The sequence below is a fragment of the Artemia sp. Qi Xiang Cuo genome, chromosome 15 (genome assembly GCF_049724085.1).
Source record: "Artemia sp. Qi Xiang Cuo chromosome 15, ASM4972408v1, whole genome shotgun sequence".
Lineage (NCBI taxonomy): Eukaryota > Metazoa > Arthropoda > Branchiopoda > Anostraca > Artemiidae > Artemia > Artemia sp. Qi Xiang Cuo.
This window is the reverse complement of record NC_142808.1, coordinates 48,062,818-48,083,584: the sequence shown is the minus strand read 5'-3', so window position 1 is coordinate 48,083,584 and position 20,767 is coordinate 48,062,818. Positions and strand designations below refer to the sequence as shown.

The 20,767-nt window shown below is 36.7% G+C and overlaps 1 protein-coding gene and 1 non-coding gene across 2 annotated transcripts in view; both read left to right on the top strand.

Annotated features, from left to right (window-relative positions):
- LOC148943762 (AP-3 complex subunit beta-2-like) overlaps nt 1-20,767 on the top strand; it is a 154,052-nt gene that overhangs the window by 102,192 nt on the left and 31,093 nt on the right. Inside the window, 2 exon segments of the mRNA XM_089101231.1 lie at nt 11,700-11,856; nt 16,854-17,030. Coding sequence (XP_088957357.1) covers nt 11,700-11,856; nt 16,854-17,030 — 334 coding nt within the window.
- On the top strand, nt 15,355-15,564 carry LOC148943766 (small nucleolar RNA U3). Its single transcript, XR_016143027.1, has one exon. It is a non-coding gene; the product is annotated as a small nucleolar RNA U3 (small nucleolar RNA).

The following is a 20,767-nucleotide window of genomic DNA, read 5'->3' as shown; positions in this document are numbered from 1 at the left end:
CCATTTACAAACATACAGGGTGGAGTTTAGCCTTCCGGAGGAAAACGCTGGCATTATTTTAACTGACCCCATGAAAGTTCTCCATAGCTATATTGACAGAATTCGTGCGCAAATTGAGATTCAGATTCAGAAATTGGGAGGTCAAGGGGGAATTAAAGCATCGGTGAACCAAAAAGTTTATTTACGAAAGGGAACATGCGGGGACATTTTTTATTTTCATTTTTCGACAGGCAACCAGACTTTCTACCCAGGTCTAAACGATTTTGAAGACAACTTTTTCAACTGGGTGAATAAACTAATTTCAACTTTGGATACATTTAGCGAGAGGGGAAGTGGGTCCACAATTTTATACAGTGAACGCATGGATCTGAATCTCAGTAGATTTTAAAAAAACTTTATTTTAAGGGGTGGGAGGGGTAAAGGAAAAAATTGCCACCCAGATTTGTCGGCTACAGGAGGGGTTCAGGGTTTCAGATTAGACACTGGGCTTCAATGCTTTAAATACGCGTTTTTAACGGCGGCCCATAAGACATTAAACAGAGAGTCAAGAATGAAAAATCTCAACAAACTTACACGTAACGGTGGAAAAAATTTCCCTAAAGTAATTTTGATTGTTTATAGGGAAAGTATCCGGGTGAAATTGAATACAGAAGCCTCGGCGCAAACGAAAATTACACTCTTGGGGTGGGGGTGGTTCTTGTCCGTTACGACCTAGACGTGTGAGAGGGGGGGAAAAAACCGAATAAAAAAGGGGTTCTGTATTCAGAGAGAATACTGAGGGGGTACCATGGTATAAACTGAGCATGGGTTATTTACGAGCCTCCCAAAGATGTAAATTCATACGGTCATTTTTTCCCCGTTACAGCGATAAGTCGACTACTATCTCAAGGCGTGAGGAAAGGAGAACGTTTCTTTTTCCCCATGTGCCTCTCCCCATTTAGATCCTAGCGAACGTTCTCAGATCACATAGGATCTTGCAAAATTCATAGAAATCAAAGAATTGAAATGCCTGTAGAAGGCAAAAACACTTTGCAATTTAAAAATTTTCAAAATTCTCTTTTGCAATCTGATAAAATGTCTTTAGACTGTGAAACAAGACTAGTTGAGCTCTCGGACCCATCAAGGCCAAATATAGTCAAGGAACACAAACTAGTTGCGTGTTCCTATGCACATGCCCGTCGCGACGCTAACAATAAGATGCTATTGGAAGAGTTTTTTTTGACTACGGACGAGGAGGGCAGTATGGAAAAGCTATTGGTTTCTTTAATAAAAACGGCAAACAGAGCAATTTCACGATTACGTCATACCAATTATCCAATGACATTGTCAGATAAAGAGCAATCGGCGCTGGAAAAGGGGACAATTTGCTGGGTGTGTAGGGGTGCCCTTGCCCCAAAAGACGCAGTGCAGGACCACAATCACCTTATTGACCCCAATTCAACGGTAAAAAGTAATTTTCGGGGGTGGGCTAACAATTCGTGTAATTTAAAAATTAATCAACAACTTTTTCAACTGGTTTTTATACATAGTTCTACCTACGATCTGAATTATTTGCTACCTGCATTGGCACATCTTCAAAGAAATGGAACAGTAGATGATGATGCAAAGGTGATAGACAGCTTTACGTACAAAATCATACCTAAATCCGCGGAAGTTGCTTGTTTTGGAATTTTCGTGGAAATTTGTTGAAGCCGGCGTTGAGTACACGAATAAAATTCGCTTTTTAGATTCCTACAGTTTTTTCCCCAAATCATTGAGCGAATTAATTCAAGTGCAGAAAAACGATGACGGCTGCAATGCTTTCCCCTTCTCAAGCAACAATTTCCAAATGATTTATATGATTTGTTAACGGTCAAGGGCATCTATCCTTATGAACATTATTGTTCCATGTCGAGATTCGCCAAGAATATTCCTCCAATTGAGTCGTTTTATGACAGTATTCACGATCATAGTTGCACCCCCGAGGAATACCGTTTTGCTAAAAAAGTTTGGGCAGAGGGAGGGTGTAAAAACGGATTTGACTACTGCAAGCTATATTTGTCGAGTGACGTGTTAACTTTGTTAGAAATTATGTGTAGAAATACGGATAAAATCTATGAGGAATTTAATCTTGATTTGGGGTATTATTTTTCTTCGCCTCATCTAGTGATGGACCTCATCCTAAAAATTAGTGGGGAAAAATCGGGCTAATCACTGACATTGATCAGCACCTGTTCATCGAGAAGTCAATGAGGGGGGGTTTTGTTTTTCACGGAGACCGTATCTTGGAAACTGATCCAAAGGGGGAGAAGACGGGGACAAAATCGAATGCAGTTTTCCTTGATATAAATTCTCTTTACCCCTCGGCCATGTCCCATTATGCGCTACCTTGCAGCGACTATAAATGGCTCAATGACCCTCAAGCTCCCCATTTCCCCAACATTAACAGTGTTGAGGAGAATGGACCGGTTGGATGGTTTTTGAAATTGATGGAGAGATACCAGTCAAGCTTCACGATTCAGTAAAGGATTTTGTTTTCCCGTGCATCAATAGACCTGTGACTAAGGACTCTTTGAGTCCTCGCAATAGGCGTTTAGTCGAGGTGGACGGATTGCATTGGACACCTTCAAAACAAAAACTTATTCCTTGGCACCTTTCCAAACGAGCGGGGATTCCCCGCTGGTTCCTACACATTGCAAAAAAAGTGAGCAGTACGAAAACTCCACGTTTTCAACCAGACTGGTTTTTTAGACAACACACCCACAGAGATGACACACACACATAGAGCCGAGACACGCACAGACACGACACACAAACAGAGTCATAGTGAGAGAGATATCCAAACAGTTGGGTTGATCTAGGTTCACTTAGAGTGGCACGCCACTTGTCTAGATTTTTCATTGTTGACTCTCTGTTTAATGTCTTATGGGCTGCTGCTAAAAAACGCATACTTAAAACATTGTAGTCCAGTGTCAAATGTGAAACCATGAACTCCTCCTGTAGTCGACAAATCTGGGTGGTATTTTATTCCTTTACCCCTCCCACCCCTTAAAATAAAGTTTTTTTTTAAATCTACTGAGATTCAGATCCATGCGTTCAATGTATAAAATTGTGGACCCACTCCCCCTCTCGCTAAATGTATCCAAAGTTGAAATTAGTTTATTCACCCAGTTGAAAAAATTGTCTTCAAAATCGTTTAGACCTGGGTAGAAAGTCTGGTTGCCTGTCGAAAAATGAAAATAAAAAACGTCCCCGGATGTCCCCTTTTGTAAATAAACTTTTTGATTCACCGATGCTTTAATTCTCCCTCGACCTCCCCATTTCTGGATCTGAATCTCAATTTGCGCTCGAATTTTGTCGATAAAGCTATGGAGAACTTTCACGGGGTCATTTAAAATAATGCCAGCGTTTTCCTCGGGAAGGCTAAAATCTACCCTGTATGTTTGTAAATGACTTAGAGCAGATTCTAACAAATAAAAATCAGGCAATTCCGGGGACGTAGCACAATTTTTATATCCTCACCCTGCTTGTTCAGGACCCAATTCACTAATTGTAAATTTCTCATTAAAAATGCCCCCGGAAGAATTAGGGCCAACAATTTGAATAAGACTGTCCATTTCTTCAGATGTAAATTGAAAATCCAGGGGGATATCAAATAACGTACCTTCACTAACATCTGGCGAGAGGGGGCAAAAAAAGGTGGTTTCACTTTCAATTACTCGACGGAACAAAGGAGAATTTATATTACCAATCCATTTGAGAATGAAAGAATTTTCCTCAATGAGAATTTACGTGAGGTTCTTGGTTTTAAAAACCGTATTATTAATACAGATAATTTCAGTGGTAGTGAACAAGTTATATATTCAGACTATTCACCCAGCTTCTCCACGGACACTTGTATATTTCTATACTCTTCATTTGTGGAAACATCTAGGGATGGTAATTCAAATGTTCCCCTCCTACGAGTTCTTGAACGAAAAAACAATCAAGAACATGTTCACCACTACAATATAAAGCATCTTCAGTATATTCACGTAAACACTTCCTATTTGGAACTCTGTCAGTTAACACTAAGAACTTAATTAGGTGATCAAATAGCAATTTCAAAAGGCTTAGCAGTGATTACATCTCATTTTCGACCCATTGACAACGACAACGACGGTACAATAACCTAAGCAATGAACAATAGAAGAATTCCATTTGTCAGTCCCGATATTGACTGTTATGTTGGTGCTTTGAGTCCAAGTCAAATAGGCAATGGATTTGACTACTACAAGGGGCGTACTACAATGTCTGGCTATGGTCTTGGTATCTGGTTTGCTATGCTATTTCGTTCTGCACTACCCCTTGCCAGAAAATATCTTGTACCTGCTGCATCAAATTTTGCTGCCTCCACACTACAGGACTGGGGGTCGGGCACGAATTTCAATGAGAGGGGTAAGGAAAATATTACATCTTCAGCAAGAGCCGTTGGTGAACAATTAAAATCTCGACAAAATGGGGAGGGATTGAAAAGGATGCGTTCGCGTCATTCACTCATCAGTCTCCACCCAGTCGGGAAGCGACGTGCATCAACAAGGACTTTGAGGAATACAACACGGAGGATAACCACGCAGAAGAAGAAGAAAAGGAAAAAGATTTTTCGCTGATACATGGAGTTCGTCTAATAAGTAGACTTACTCCACTCACCCTAAAACATATACATCAATTAGTTCCTCATTAAATCTATTACAACACTGCTATATGTGTTTAAACGTCAAATATGGCTATTCTTAAAAATTTCACCCTGAACAACCTCTCTCGGAAAATATACACTTTCAAATTTTTTCCAATGAAGACTATTTCATTGATTTGTAGTCAAAATTTATTGAATTAAATGTTGTGGCGAAGAAAAAGTAAAATAATACAACTCCAAATTCCGGCGATGGTTTCTCCTATGAAAACTGTATTCTACACAACCTATTCAAACCAATTAATGTATTCATTAATGGAACATTGGGGAGCACTAGCAATAATTTATCCAACTAGGCAAGCTACATACAATTTATGATGATGACGCCAAAGGCGTACAAGGAGATGAGAGGACAATCATTGGGCTATGAATATCGAACAGGTGTTGATACTGACGGTGAGTTGACTACAGCAGTGACCCAGGAGTATCATCTAGTTGGAAAATTAAATCATGAGATATTCAATATATCCCAATGGCTACCCCCCAATGTCAAGATCGACATAAAGTTACAGATGGCCCCATCGAATTTCATTTTGAGAAAAACAATTCCTGCAGCACCCGATGCAAATGTTATTATCACATCGGCAATTCTCCACGTTTGAAAACAACAAGTTATGAGCTCTGTTGCATTGGCAGTGGAAAAGCTAAGAACCAATGGTAACAACATTAAACTTCTTGTCCCCCATACTATCACCAATCAACGTCACATTGCCACCGGTTCTCGTAGCTATAGCGATTCCTCATTTATCAATGGAGAAATCCCATCAAAATTAGCTTTGGCCTTTGTGAAGACTGGCAGTGCCGTTTTCTGGAAGGAATCACCCCACGATTTTAATCACTTCGGTCTATCTTGCTATATGTGCAATGTGAATGATAGTTTATTGTATATTATATCTCTTGACAAACAATCCTCTAAAGTTCTGCGTGGGTCGATTATACCATACCCCGATCCTGACTCATCGCTTTAAAAATAAACTAACTAATTCAATGTTTTCAAAAAAACATAGGGTTATTGTTTTGGACTTGTCAGGCACAAAGGATATGAGCATAGTACGAACTGGGAATGTACGTTTAGAGTGTACATTTGCCAATGCTCTGACTGAGAGCATCACGCTAATATCACTGAGTCAATTTGAAACCTATTGGGAAATCACACCCGACGGCAGTGTTCTACTAGACCTTGCACCATGAACACAAATCAAACAATTAATGCATTTAGTATGGATCCATACATGTCCCAGTCCAAGTCCTATTGCATACTCTCGGACTTCATTGAAAAAATTCCAAGTGTTAACAATACCCTAATCATTGTTAATAGCAGTCCAACGACATTGAAGACCGGCCATTGGCTATGCATCTTTCAAACAGCAAAGAACATTGAATTTTTTGATCCTCTTGGCCTATCGTATAAATTCTACGTTCCATACATCAGCAACTTTATTGAAAGCAGGGGGAAAACCATTATTCAAAATCAACGAAGAGTACAGGATTTAACGACTAAGACATGTGGCTTTCATGCACTACTCTTTTTCATGTTCAGATGTCGTGGCTACACCTACAAGCAGTTTCTCAACATCTACGTTGACTTACTTCGATTGAACGACTTTCTAGTGGAGAATATACTTACAACTGTATTTAATATTGATTTTAGTACCCTAAGAATAAAATGTTCCAAAGATGTATGTGAAATTGTTTATTAATAAAAAAAAATTATATACATGATAAAACGACTTTTCTACTCTTTAGATTTCATCCACTACTAGGTATTTGTCGACAACAGCTAGTGCAGGTAGATTATCTGAATTCACAGTGTACTGATCCTGATGTAGTGCAATGTCAGGGTCACATTTTCTACAGTAGAGTGTGACTTCACTCTTGTAATATCTCGTTGTATAGTCAATGATACTATTCGCATTCATTCTAAAGAATTCACATGTTTTAATTTGCCTATTTGAAGCAATTTTACAAACAGTGTCCTCAAGTGTCGAATCACATTCCGTCACATCCAAATAAAAATCAGTGGGCTTATAATCATAACACCCAATGTCTTCACAACGATGACGTAGAAACCATATTCTTTTGTTGTTGCAACAGTTGAATCGTTGACCCGGTTCCTCCTCCCAGAACAATCTAAAACCACGACGATACCAATCTCGTACCAGTAAACTAAAATCACGGTTAGGATTCTTTCCAATCATACCGGGATATGTATTCTCCCACTGATTACATTTATCATAATGACAATTGGAGCATAGGTGGCCTCTAAGATGAGAGTCACACACCTCTTCGAGACAGGAATTACAACCTTTAATTTGTACAGCATATCCTCTATGCAATTTACAGGGGTTGCATAATCTACACTTTTCATCATACTCATCAATCATTGTGCAATTCTCACATGATGACCAACTGCCCTGTGTGTACATACATAACGGACATGTATGGAACATTTTGTCATGTGTTAACGCTCTCACTACCACAATGAAACTGAGCTAGAAACATCAAAAAAATTGCCCGAGATAGAGAGAGAGAGAGGAGTAAATCATCATTGAGCACCATCTTTCTTATGAAAAAAAAGTCCTAAATTTATAAAAACTAATGTTTAAAAGCATATCCACAATATCATTTTGCCGCGTCGTGATCAATATATCAATAAATTGTGTAAATGCATTTGGACCACGATGTATAAGCTTCATACAAAAGTCTAATGATGGAGAATCAGTTTTCATTATATCGACAAGCATTCCTCGAGAAAATATCTTCCTTTTAATATAAAACAATATAAAATAATCATATATAATCAAACTATCTTCAATATGAAATATTTTCCCAATGTTTCGCTATTTCTCGAATCTATCCATTTTTTTTTTTTTTTTTTTTTTTTTTTTTTTAGTCATAAATAGCTCACTAACAAATTAAGAAAAACAAGAATTTCTTTTTTATAATATATAAAAAAAACGCTTGTCTACTATAGAAAAAGAAAAAAGACCATTGATTTAGAAACAGTTTTATTGATCATAATTACAATAATAATATTCACTGATGCATTTTGTTCTCATCAATATATTTCGATAGGACATCTAATGCTGACCGAAGTTTATTTATATGGAGAATATTTACTTTTCCAGCAAAACACAGCTGCTCCTCCTGCTTAAATTTGCTTAATGATATCACGTATCTAGCATATATAGTGTCCCATTCAAGACATAGTCTACAGCCAGCAGTTATTTCCACAGCTAAATTAGGTACTCGTATATCGTTGCTGCTGCTGCTGTCGGTTCCATCATTAATCTCCAATAATGTAAATGCACCACTCATTTTTTTTTTCTCCACTAATATCCTTGCAAATAAAAACTATTCTCTTTGAATTCAATTCTCTTACTAATATGAATTGTAAAGAAAACTATTCCTTTTATTCAAATCCTAATCACCAATCAAGTTATTCTCGTTCCTCTTGGCAAAGGTGTAATGACCTGTAGAATAGGACTACCAGAAAAACCGGAAGGAACGTAAAGGCCGCAAATAAAACAGGATGGAACGTAAAGTAGTAGAAATGGTACCTCTTAGTCTACTCCCCTTCTCTACCTGTTAAGCCTAAAGTCTAAAGCCTACTGTATCATTAGCGCTTTAAGCGCTTTAGAAGTTTATACGACCAGCCCTTCCATATGAAGTGCCTCTGGAAAAAAAATAATAGAAATAATAAAACCTGTAATCCTTATCGCTTTTACTATAGGCAACGCTATATCGTTGCTTCTGAAATGGTGAATTTTCACCGAGATAAATCTAAAAGAGGTTTCTTTCAATTATAGCGGGGCTCCCACGGCGTCAATAAAGTTAATAAAGTATTCCGAAAAGTTACATACCATAAAGTTCGTCGCGCTCACACATGAATTTTACCTTCCTGACTTTATGGAAATTTTTTGAAGCAATTAATTTGAATTATTCACACGTTCGTTCTTGAATATATCTGACATTATTTTTTGATAACTTTTTCAATTTAATAAGTTTGTCTTAAGTTAGATGTTGTTTTTACTTTAAAATTTACAAATGAAGGCTCACAGATAAAAATGAGGACCCAATTCTTGACCCATTACTTCACTTATTTCCTTAAATGCATTTTCAACACAAATTCTGTCCTTATGTTCCCCTTGTGACGAACTTTATATTAAAGGTTTTTTTCTCACTAGTGAAATAAGCAAGTCTTCTGCTTCAATGTTCCACAGATTAGAGAAAAAAGTTTAGGGCTTGCTATCTAATTAGGCTAGTTTCTTTTATCTGAATTGATATTTTCCAGAAGTCTTCTCCTACCGGCTAAACTTTCTGGACCTTATTGAAAAAGTTAAATAAAGATTAACTTCATTCCGACAACCATAAAGTCAATAAAGTTATAAGAGGAAGACGGTTTATTAACTTTACGGACAGCTTTATTAACTTTATTGACGCCGTGGGAGCCCCGCTTAAAGGTTGCGCTTGTGCAATAGTATATATATATATACTTTTTTTTATAGGCCACTTTGTACTGAAGGAGTAGTCGTAGAAATCTTAGACAGGGCTGATTCTATTGGAAATTGAAAGTTTTGGTGCCCTTTTTCAGAGTCACAAGAGATTAGAAGGTGACCAACCCCCCTCCCACGCTATCTTTTTCTGACTCTCCATCCCCTCAACCACCAAAGGCATGAGATACAAATCAAGTCATCCGATATCGAACTTTACCATTATAACTATAGATCTGCGAATGACTTGAACCTCCCCCGCCCTCCTACAGCTTCTGGATCAAAGGCGGTAAGTTTCGCTGTTTTCCCATAAACACACTATGGGCCTGCGCATTGTCAAAATGGCTTACCAGCATTAGCTTAGGAGTGACTGAGGGTAGTAAATTGAAACTTCTATGGCCTGTTGAGGGGATATAAAACTAAATAAAAAGACCCCGTGTACATCTAGGTTTGTTAAAAGGGCTTATCATTTATTATATATAGTTTGTCAAAGGGCTACAATATATTAAGAACAGTTAAGGGTATTAAGTTGAAAATTTCTCTGAATGCTGAGGGAGATGTTGCACTAAATCAAAATACTAAGTGTAACCAGGTTGTCAAACATATGTGCAATATCTCAGGAGCGGCTATGGGTATTAAGTTAAAACTTACAGAGAATGTTGAATGGATGCTGAATTGAGTCAAAATAGAGTATCTGCATACAGGGTATCAAAAGCATGAGTCTGCAATATCTAAGGAATGGTTAATAGTATTAAGTTTTAACTTGCAGAATATGTTAAGGGGGATTTTAAACTGAATGAAAAGACACTATATGCATCCATCTTTTCACAACAGCGTGTCTGCTCTATCAGAGAAACATCTAATGGTACTAAGTTAAAACTTTCATAGCATGTTAAATTAAATAAAAGGACTCGATGTATATCCAAGTGTATAAAAGGCCATATCTATGATATCTTAGTAACGGCTGAATTTATTAAGTGGGAACTTTCAGGTAATGCTTCGGGGGGGAGCTAAAATAAATAATAAGACATTATGAGAATCTTCGTTGTTAAAAGGGCGTATCTATAATATTTCAAGGAATACTAAGGTCGTCATTAATTGAAGCTTCCTTTGGTTGCTGAGGGGGGGGGGAGCCAAATCAAAAGACGCTATCTATATCCTGCAAAGGGTATGTCTGTAATATCTCTGGCCAAGGTTATGAATTTTATATATATAGGGAATGCAGAGGAGATTACTCAACTAAATCAAAAGAGTTTAAGTGCGTCTTTTTTTTTTAAATGGCATAGATGCATTATCTCAGGAAAAACATGGGGTGTTAAGTTGAAACTTACACGGAAAGTTGATGTGAATGGAAAATAATTCAAAGGACTTTATTTTTATCCAGATTGTGAAAAGGGCAGCTATTTAATATCACAGTAAAAGCTATGGGTATTACGTTAGAGCTTTCAGTTTAAGCTGTTGGAGATGTTGAAATAAATCAAAAGACTCTATATCCATCCAGGTTGTCGAAAAGAAGTATCGTCAGCATTATAGGAGGGGTTAAGGATATTATGTTCGAACTTTTAGGGAACATAAAAGGGAGTGTTTAACTGAAGAAAAATGTAATATGTGCGTCATGTTGGTTTAAAAGACGAACCTGCAGTATCTCATGAGTAGCTAAGAGAAGTTACTTGAAGCTGTCTGGGAATACTGATGGGAGTGTTGTGTCAAATCAAAAGACACTATGTGTATCCAGGCAGTCAAAAATGCTTGAGTACAATATCTCAGGAACGGCTTAGGTTATTAAGTTGAAATTTCAAGGAAATAGTTAGGAAGGATTTTGAACTAGAGAAAAGGCACTATGTGTATCCTGATTGTCAAAAGAGCCTACTTGCAGTACCCAAGCAATGGCTGAGGATTTCAGGTTGAATTCTTAGGTAATGCTGGGGGATGTTGAACTAAATCAAAAGACAGAGTATGCATCAAGTAGTCGAAAAGGTGGACGTGTAATATATCAGGAATGGCTAAGGGTGTTTAGTTCAAATTTTCAGTTTATATTTAGGTAATGTTGGATCGGAAGAAGCTATTTTCATCCAGGTCATCAAAAGGGCAAATCTGCACCCTAGGTCCTTCTAAACGTATTCAGTTGAGACATGAGGAATTGAGATGATGCTGTGAAAAAAAAAAAAATCAAAAGACAGCATATACTTCAAGGTCATTAAAATAATGCTTATGCCCTACCTATGGAATGACTAAGGGTATTTAGTGGATTTTTTTTGGAAATATGGATGGGGATATTGAATTAAATCACAAGACATTAAGTGCAGCCAAGGCTGTAAAATGACATATTGACCGTACCTCAGGAGCAGCTAGAGGTATTAATTTTGAATTTTCAGTGAAAGTCGAGGGTCAAGCTAAATTAAATATCTACAAGACAATATATGCATCTGGGCTGTCACAAGGGTGTATCTGCAATATCTAAGAAACGCCTTACTTATGTAGTTTAAATTTTCAAGGAAAGTTGAAGGGGATAGTGAAATAAATCAAAAGACATTAATTGCGCCAAGATTGTCAAAATATATTACATTTGATAACTCAGAAGCAGTTAAGGGTATTAAATTGAAACTGCCAGGGAAAGTTGAGAGAGATGCTGGACTAATTCGACCGATGCCTGTACATCTGGCTTCTCAAAGGGGCATATTTGCTAAATATCAGGAACAACTAAGTGTATCAAGTTTAAACTTGTCAAACTTGTCAAAAACTTGTCAAATTACAATGAATGGGGTAGTCAAACTGAAAACAAACATAAATTGCTATAAATATAAGTTGGACTAAACGCCCTTTACGCAGTCTAAAGACCAGAACGTCATTTGTTTCTTGGAGAAAACAAAATACGTTTTAAACGTTTTCTCTATTATAACGTTACAACATCCAAAATTACTAAGATACCCACCATTGAAATATCTATTTATTAAACGGCCAACCTGCATTCATTATTTCTTTTTAGTAATCTTTTTTCTATGGTGATTGTTTGTTTTTTTTGTGGGTATGACAAATCAAACACATTTCGAAATAAACCTTTTTTTTATTGATAGTGATTTGTGCCAGTTTTGTGGATAGGTGATACTAAATTTGATTAATAAAAATCTTCTTCATATTATAAAGTACGAATTTTATAATTATGGTGTTTTTTGTAATTTGTATATAGCCTAGGGTTATAGTTAGCCCAATAAGGGGAATGGGCCTATTGTCCGACTAGTGACCATTATATTTGAAAAGAGTATTTAATGGGGAATCAGATGGCACTACTCTTTTTATAATATAAGGCTTCGTTCTGAACGGATATCTTGGCGCACCATCTCCCTTGTTAAAATTAAGTTTCAAATAAAATTCAACCAATATTAAATTAAAAAAGTCTAAAAACGTCAGATAGACAAAACTAAACTGATCAGCGTGCCTCGAACTGATAAAAGGAGCTTATGAAAAGAAGCGATTAGAATGCTATAGTGAGCACTTGCGACAGCTGGAATAGCAGCCCATTGTTTTCCTGTATAAATAGTTGCAATTGAAAGGGAGAGTGTTTTTTTGCTTGTGGTCCGTTATAGATTGCCTTATTGTAGTAGCCCATTAGTAGCAAATTGTTTTATCGTATACTGATCAATAGCAACGGATGAAAGTGTTGAACTGAGTGTTTTTTTTTTGTATGAAAGTTTAATGTTTTTGATGCCGATTACGACACCCACATTTCAAAGCTTTTAGCCCATGCAAGGGGCCCTGCCCTGTGTCTTACTCTTAGTTTGACGCTCGTAATAATAGTTCATATAGTTCCACTTAAAATTCGTCCGTTAACGCAGTTCTTCCGCACGGACGAACTATGTCTCAAGGCTATTAGTTGAAGTACCAAGGACAGTGTAAATTTAATGTTGTTAAGAAGTAGAAACTTGTGTAACAGAAAATAACTTTGAAAAATCAGGGAATCGTGGGAATTCAATTATAATGAAATAGATCTCTATTTGCAGTTGAGGAGTTTTGGTTGTAGCAAGTGCGAAATAAAAAAAAAAAAAAATACGGCTAAGTACGGCCAGTTGTCGTACTTAGCCAGGAAAACGGTCAGGTTTCCTGACCGTTTTCCCGGGCCCTGGGCCCTAGGAAATTTCCCGGGCCCTAGGAAAGCTTAACCTCTAAATTTCAGCCCAATCGGACAACGTTAAAGGGGGGCTGTGGTCGGAGGGTCGAAACTTCCGGCCCACTTTTACCCATGAAGATAAAGTCGGAGGGGGTGAAATTTTGCACGTTTCTTAGTTTGAGCTTGGGCTACAAAATGCGATTACCGCTGTCTCTCTGCGACCGCTAGGACCGGAAATCGCTTAACATTGTGGTTGGTCGCCTCTTTATAGAGGCACAAGTGTGCCTCCTTGATGATGTTACCTGCGGGTTTTCGCAAATTATAACAATTATCTGTTTTTATATCTACACTAAAAGACGTGGATGATTTTGCTTTCCTTGCTACTTATCGCCTTCAAGTCCGTATCCGCAGGGGGGGGGGGAGAGTACCCCTCCCCCAAACAAAAATCCTTGATGCGCCTTCATAGCCATAAAAGATTAATTGAAACGTGGTGGATTTTTTCCTATTCTTTTCTATAATTTAGTGTCATCCCCACTTTGCATTCGAAATCAAGGAGGCACACTTGTGCCTCTACTATAAAGAGGCGACCCACCACAATGTTAAGCGATTTCAGGTCCTAGAGATCGCAGAGAGACGGCGGTGATCGCATTTTGTAGCCCAAGCTCAAACTAAGAAACTTGCAAAATTTCATCCTCCTCCGACTTTATCTTCATGGGGTAAACTTGGCCGGAAGTTTCGACCCTCCCACCACAGCCCCCTTTAACGTTGTCTGATTGGGCTGAAATTTAGAGGTTAAGCTTTCCTAGGGCCCGGGAGCTTATCCTCGAAATTTCAGCTCAATCCGACCACTCCTTCCCTGTTTTCCAAAAAACCAAATATAGCCACTTAAAATTCATTTCTTTTTTGTTTCTTAGCCACGCCTACAGGCCACAGTTGGCAACGGATCCGGGTGAATGAGGACTCATTCGAAGCAGAATTCGACCTGTTAGGGCCTTTTGATATTTTCAGACCGAAAAAATTATCTCCCGAATTTATATTTACGAAAAACCTCGTTTTCCTATAAGAGCCCATGTTAATTTTTCCCACAACAACCCCCCTTTAACATCGTCTGATCCGGTTGAACTTTACAGAATTAGCTTTTCTGAGGCCTGGGAGGTTATCCTCGAAATTTCAGCTCAATTTGACCACTCCTTCCCTGTTTTCCAAAAACCAAATATCAAGTTTTGCTTGCGTCAAAAAAAGATTCACACTACCAAAAAACAAATATAATTGTGTCTCTTTAGTCTAGCGGTCGAGACTTCTGACTGTCAGGCGGAAAACCCGGGTTCGATTCACAGTTACAGAAAATGTTTTATATGCAGAATTTAAATTTTAAAAAAGCGACATTAAATCTTAAAACGAACAGAAATTATTCCGTATATGAAAGGGGCTGTGCCCTCCTCAACGCCTCGCTCTTTACGCTAAAGTTTTTATTGTTTAAAAAAAGAGTTGTGAGAAAGTCAAACTTTAGCGTAAAGAGTGAGGCGTTGAGGAGGGCACGGCCCCTTTCATATACGGAATAATTTCTCTTCGTTTTAAGATTTAATGTCGCTCGTTACTTTCAGTTTAAAGAACTTTTTTTTAAAGCGGCGAATTCGATGGGCTTAGGGGGTGGAAGCTCCCCAACTGTGTCTCCTAATCCCTGTACGTTTTAAGGTTCGACCTTGTAACTCAGCCTCTTTAACTCTTTAGAAAACGTAGTTTTTTTCAAATAATCAGTAGATAGAATAATCGATTGTTTAGTTTGCAATTATATTCTGGTAAGTTTCTAGTCCCTCGTAAAGGAATCAATTTTTTGGGCAAAAAATCATATTTAGCATTATACCTATTAAGCCTCAATGCGAAACCTATTTTAAGCTTATAATTAATATTTTAGAAGAATGGATCTATATTATAAGAACTTCTTCGGCTTGATTTGCTAATGAAACAGTTATTGTAGGCTCATAAGACAGTACCAACCGATTTTGGCTATTTCTGTATAAACAAAAATAGAAAATTTTTACAGTAAGATCATACTTCACAAGATCATTTCTGTAGTATGATTGCTTAGGTTTCGCTGAGAAACCGACGTTTTCACAAACTACGATGATAAGTGGAAACGTCTACCTCTGAGCTGGAAACGGACCGGTTCTGGCTTAAGCTGGAATCTGGCCATTGAGGACCGTTCTCAGCTGTTGTTAATACGGCCGGGATGAGCTTGATTTAATCCGAGTGGTTGTGGAAATACTTTGTGACACGATACTGGTAACAGTTCTTACCATTAATGAAAGCAAAGTATAATTACCTACGGAATAAGTATTGACCAAACCCTCCAAGTGACTTCAGAAGCAAAATGCTGTACTACTTAACTGATCCAAGGCAATCTATTCTCCTAAGTTGTATTGAATTGTGTAACTACGGTACTTAGTTACCAGGTTCGCATAGGAATGGAATCGTCCCCGGAGAAGCGGACAAAGGGGCGCTTTTTTTGTGTGGAGAGGATAGGTTTTGTCAGTACTTGTTCCGTAGGTGATTATTCTTTGGAAAAAGTTAATCTAAGATATAAATGGAATAGAGATTGATCCAAGTAGAAGATTGCTAACTTTTAAACCGCTCTTGAGCATAAAATTTTGAAACGAAAATGTGATGTAATTTTAAATAAGAAAAAAACCTTCAATGATAGACCCACAAGCTAAAGTGTGTTACAAAAAGGTGTATAAAATTCTCCCTCTACAGGACAGTGATCTCTAAAATTCTTTGGGTTATGAATTCGAAACCTTGCAAAATAGATCTTATGCTTAAAGGAAGCACAAGAAAAGTATATTGTCACAGCTTTGCTTATTCTCAATTTATGAGGTTCCAAAGATTTTTTCTAAATTAAAAAAAAAAAAAAAACTCATGGATATGGATTAAAATTCTACTCAAACGATAGGAATTGCATTTTCAAAATTAAATACAGAGAGTGAAAATTAAAGTATGTTGATTTGTCAACATAATACAGTACAGAATTAACATAGCACATTGGTAATACATTCCCAAACAATATTTTTGGCCCTGGATTCATTACTGAAAGTTTCATATCCGACCCTCTTTTCGAGATAGGAAAAAGTAGTTTCTCTAGAATTTTACCATAATAAGAAAAATTTAGTTAATTGTTAAAAATAGAGTGGTACTAAGTGTATGATCTCAGTTCCTGACAGAAAAATTGTTACGGAGCTAGAAATAATGCCGCAACAAGTGTTGCAGTATGCAAGATGGCGTTGAGAGTTATTTCTGTTCACGTTAGTGCTAGTTTCTGTTCTTGTAAGTTACCCACGCTGTTTGGTGTAATATAACATCTGTTTTACTAATACCGTTTCCATGGGGGAATGGGTACTGTGCTCCTTTTTTTAAATATTTTGCGGATCGCATTGATTTTCCGAAATGGCACTAGTTTAATCATTGGGCTGTATACATTGGTTGGACAGCAGCTTGAAAGAATTATCAAATGCTTTCATAGGATGTATCCTCACGGATTGATTCGTAGAATCATACAGAGTTGTTCCTTGAGTGTTCTTGCCTATTCGAACCGGCCTTCGATCAATCAGTGCGAGATGTTGCCGTGGCAAGCGTTAGCAGAAGGGAAAAAAGGACGTATAATCATTTAGTTGTTAAAGTCATGCTGGTTTATGTATCATTATTTAATTTTCATTCATTTGTGCAGGTAAGCTGCGTGGTATGCAGGAGTCGACAACTGTGGCCACTCTTCCACCTTTTATAGTCAATGGCCACACTATTTGTCGAAGAGTTTATGAAGCTGCAAATGTCTCTTCTATTCCTTCTTCGGATCATTTAATATTCAGGTATGGGATAATAACTAAAATTAGGTCTTTCTTTTAAATATAGGGATTATAATTGCCAATTATGACCAATTTCGGCTCTTAAATATATTTGCCTGAGGGGAAATGAATGACAAATAGCTTGAAATGTATTAATTTTTATAATAACACAATTTACTTCTTTTTACTGTGAAATAGGATAATTTCATTGGAACAATTTTAAACTATTTCTTCTAAAAACATGAACGGCGATCTTTATAGTTTGTAGTTTTGCTCACTTCTCAAACGGAAAAAATTCCGTTGCACTTTGTTTCCCAACAAAAAGTGTCAGTTTTAGGAAACAGACAAGCCATTTCTAAAAATAAGTTGGGGCAGCTGCATTTTTGTATTGTTTTTTTTTTTCTCTTTGTTCTCTTTTGTAATCGAAATTAATTTGAGTTCAAACTGGCTAAACACAAGAAAGTGTTTATTTAGTGTTTGAAATACTGTGTGTTGAAATATAGTGTTTGAAAAAGTAAGATTGGGGCAAAAAAAAGATTCCAGAGATTGGGACAAAGGTTTAAAAAAGAAAATCTGTTCGTGAGGATGATGTATTTTTCTTAGTATTTCACTAAGTTTGACTTTTTTAGTTTTTTTTCCCTTGAACGAATGGGTTGAGGGAAGGGTTTTCCCCCTGGACTCTCCTATTTATTCAATGTTTACAATGAAAGGGAAGTAATTTCAATAGAAGAGTAATATTAATATCAAGTAATTTATTGTTTTGGTCGAGCACAATCAATTACTGGGATGATATCGTTAAAAGCGTTTTGTTGAAATAAAACATGTTAAAAAATAGGGGTCAACATAAAGGTTTGGAAAGTGGTTTTTTTTGGGGAAATATTAAATATTTGGAATATCGTAATCAGTCTGGCTTTTCTTTTTATCTTTGGCATTGAGGGGTGGGTGGGGTGATATATAGCCCTGTGAATTCGAATAACTGCAATAGAAGGACAATATTTACAATAGAGGGGTAAAGTCAGTAGGACGCCATTTAGTGTTTTGAATAAAGATTATCCACTCTTGTCTTAGTAACGCTAAAAACGATGGGCTGAAAACCAATGTACAAAATGTCAGGGATTTGGTTTAAAAACCTTTAAAAATAAAGGTTTCAGAATAAGATTTTTATTCAGGTAAATATCATGTTTTTCCAAATAGTTCAATATTTTAGGTTGTTCCTCATATTTCGTTTAGTGCGTGTGTAAAGGGTTTATTCCTCTAAATATTTCGTTTATAACTAAAATTGATAAGTAATGCTGGGTGTCATGGGACGCCCATTTCAATATCGGATAAATACCATCTTTCCTTGTATGTAACTTTGCTTTTACCCATTTCTATTGTTTTTTAAGATATCTAACAGTTCGTTCACGTTTCGTGAAATATCGTACAATTTCATGTTTTTCATGGAAAATATAGGAAGATACCAAATATATTTTTATGTCAAGAAACTGAGGCTCTCGCAGAAAAAACTGCAAACCTGCCTAGATTTATACAAAGGGCGATATTTGTGTTTCGAAAGATCGATAATTTCTAAGACTATCGAGCAATTGCCTGGATATGGACAATGACCTGTAATGTTAAATTAAAAAGCAGTTTTAATTTGTTAAAATTTTAGCTGGTGAAAATTGTGCCATTATGACAGATCCTGCTTGACATTTTGCAGTGAGTACTATGTGTATCCAGGCAGTCAAAAATGCTTAAGTACAATATCTCAGGAACGGCTTAGGTTATTAAGTTGAAATTTCAAGGAAATAGTTAGGAAGGATTTTGAACTAGAGAAAAGGCACTATGTGTATCCTGGTTGTCAAAAGAGCCTACTTGCAGTAACCCAAGCAATGGCTGAGGATTTCAGGTTGAATTCTTAGGTAATGCTGTGGGATGTTGAACTAAATCAAAAGACAGAGTATGCATCAAGTAGTCGAAAAGGTGGACGTGTAATATATCAGGAATGGCTAAGGGTGTTTAGTTCAAATTTTCAGTTTATATTTAGGTGATGTCGGATCGGAAGAAGCTATTTTCATCCAGGTCGTCAAAAGGGCATATCTGCAAACCCGACTTTCTAAAAGTATTCAGTTAAAACATGGGGAATAGAGATGGTGGTGCGGAAAAAAAAAATCAAAAGACAGCATGTGTTTCAAGGTCATCAAAATAATGCATATGTCCTACCTATGGAATGACTAAGGGTATTTAGTGGATTTTTTTTTGGAAATATGGATGGGGATATTGAATTAAATCACAAGACACTAAGTGCGCCAAGGATGTAAAAATGGCATATTGACCGTACCTCAGGAGCAGCTAGAGGTATTAATTTTAAATTTTCAGTGAAAGTCGAGGATCATGCTGAATTAAATATCTACAAGACAGTATATGCATCTGGGCTGTCACAAGGGTGTATCTGCAATATCTAAGAAACGCCTTACTTATGTAGTTTAAATTTTCAAGGAAAGTTGAAGGGGATAGTGAAATCAATCAAAAGACAGTAACTGCGCCATGATTGTCAAAATAGATTACATTTGATAACTCAGATGCAGGTAAGGGTATTAAATTGAAACCGCCAGGGAAAGCTGAGAGAGATGCTGGACTAATTCAACCGATGCTTGTACATCTGGCTTCTCAAAGGGGCATATTTGCTAAATCTCAGAAACAACTAAGTGTATTAAGTTTAAACTTGTAAAAATTGTCAAAAACTTGTCAAATTACAATGAATAGGGTAGTAAAACTGAAAACAAACATATAATTGCTACAAATATAAGTTGGACTAACGCCCTTTGCGCAGTCTGAAGACCAGAACGTCATTTGTGTCTTGGTGAAAACAAAATACATTTTAAACGTTTTCTCTATTATAACGTTACAACATCCAAAATTACTAAGATACCCACCATTGAAATATCTATTTATTAAACGTCCAATCTGCATTCATTATTTTTTTTTAGTAATCTTTGTTACTATGGTGATTTTTTGCTTTTTTTGTGGGTATGACAAATCAAACACATATTTCGAAATAAACCTTTTTTTTATTGATAGTGATTTGTGCTAGTTTTGTGGATAGGTGATACTAAATTTGATTAATAAAAATCTTCTTCATATTATAAAGTACGAATTTTATAATTATGGTATTTTTTTGTAATTTGTATATAGCCTAGGGTTTTAGTTAGCCCATTAAGGGGAATGGGCCTATTGTCCGGCTAGTGACCATCATATTTAAAAAGAGTATTTAATGGGGAATCAGATGGTACTACTCTTTTTATAATATAAGGCTTCGTTCTGAACAGATATCTTGGCGCACCATCTCCCTTGTTAAAATTAAGTTTCAAATAAAATTCAACCAATATTAAATTAAAAAAGTCTAAAAACGTCAGATGGACAAAACTAAACTGATCAGCTTGCCTTGAACAGATAAAAGGAGCTTATGAAAAGAAGCGATTCGAATGCTATAGTGAGCACTTGCGACAGCTGGAATAGCAGCCCATTGTTTTCCTGTATAAATAGTTGCAATTGAAAGGGAGAGAAAATTTAATGTTGTTAAGAAGTAGAAACTTGTGTAACAGAAAATAACTTTTGAAAAATCAGAGAAACGTGGGAGTTC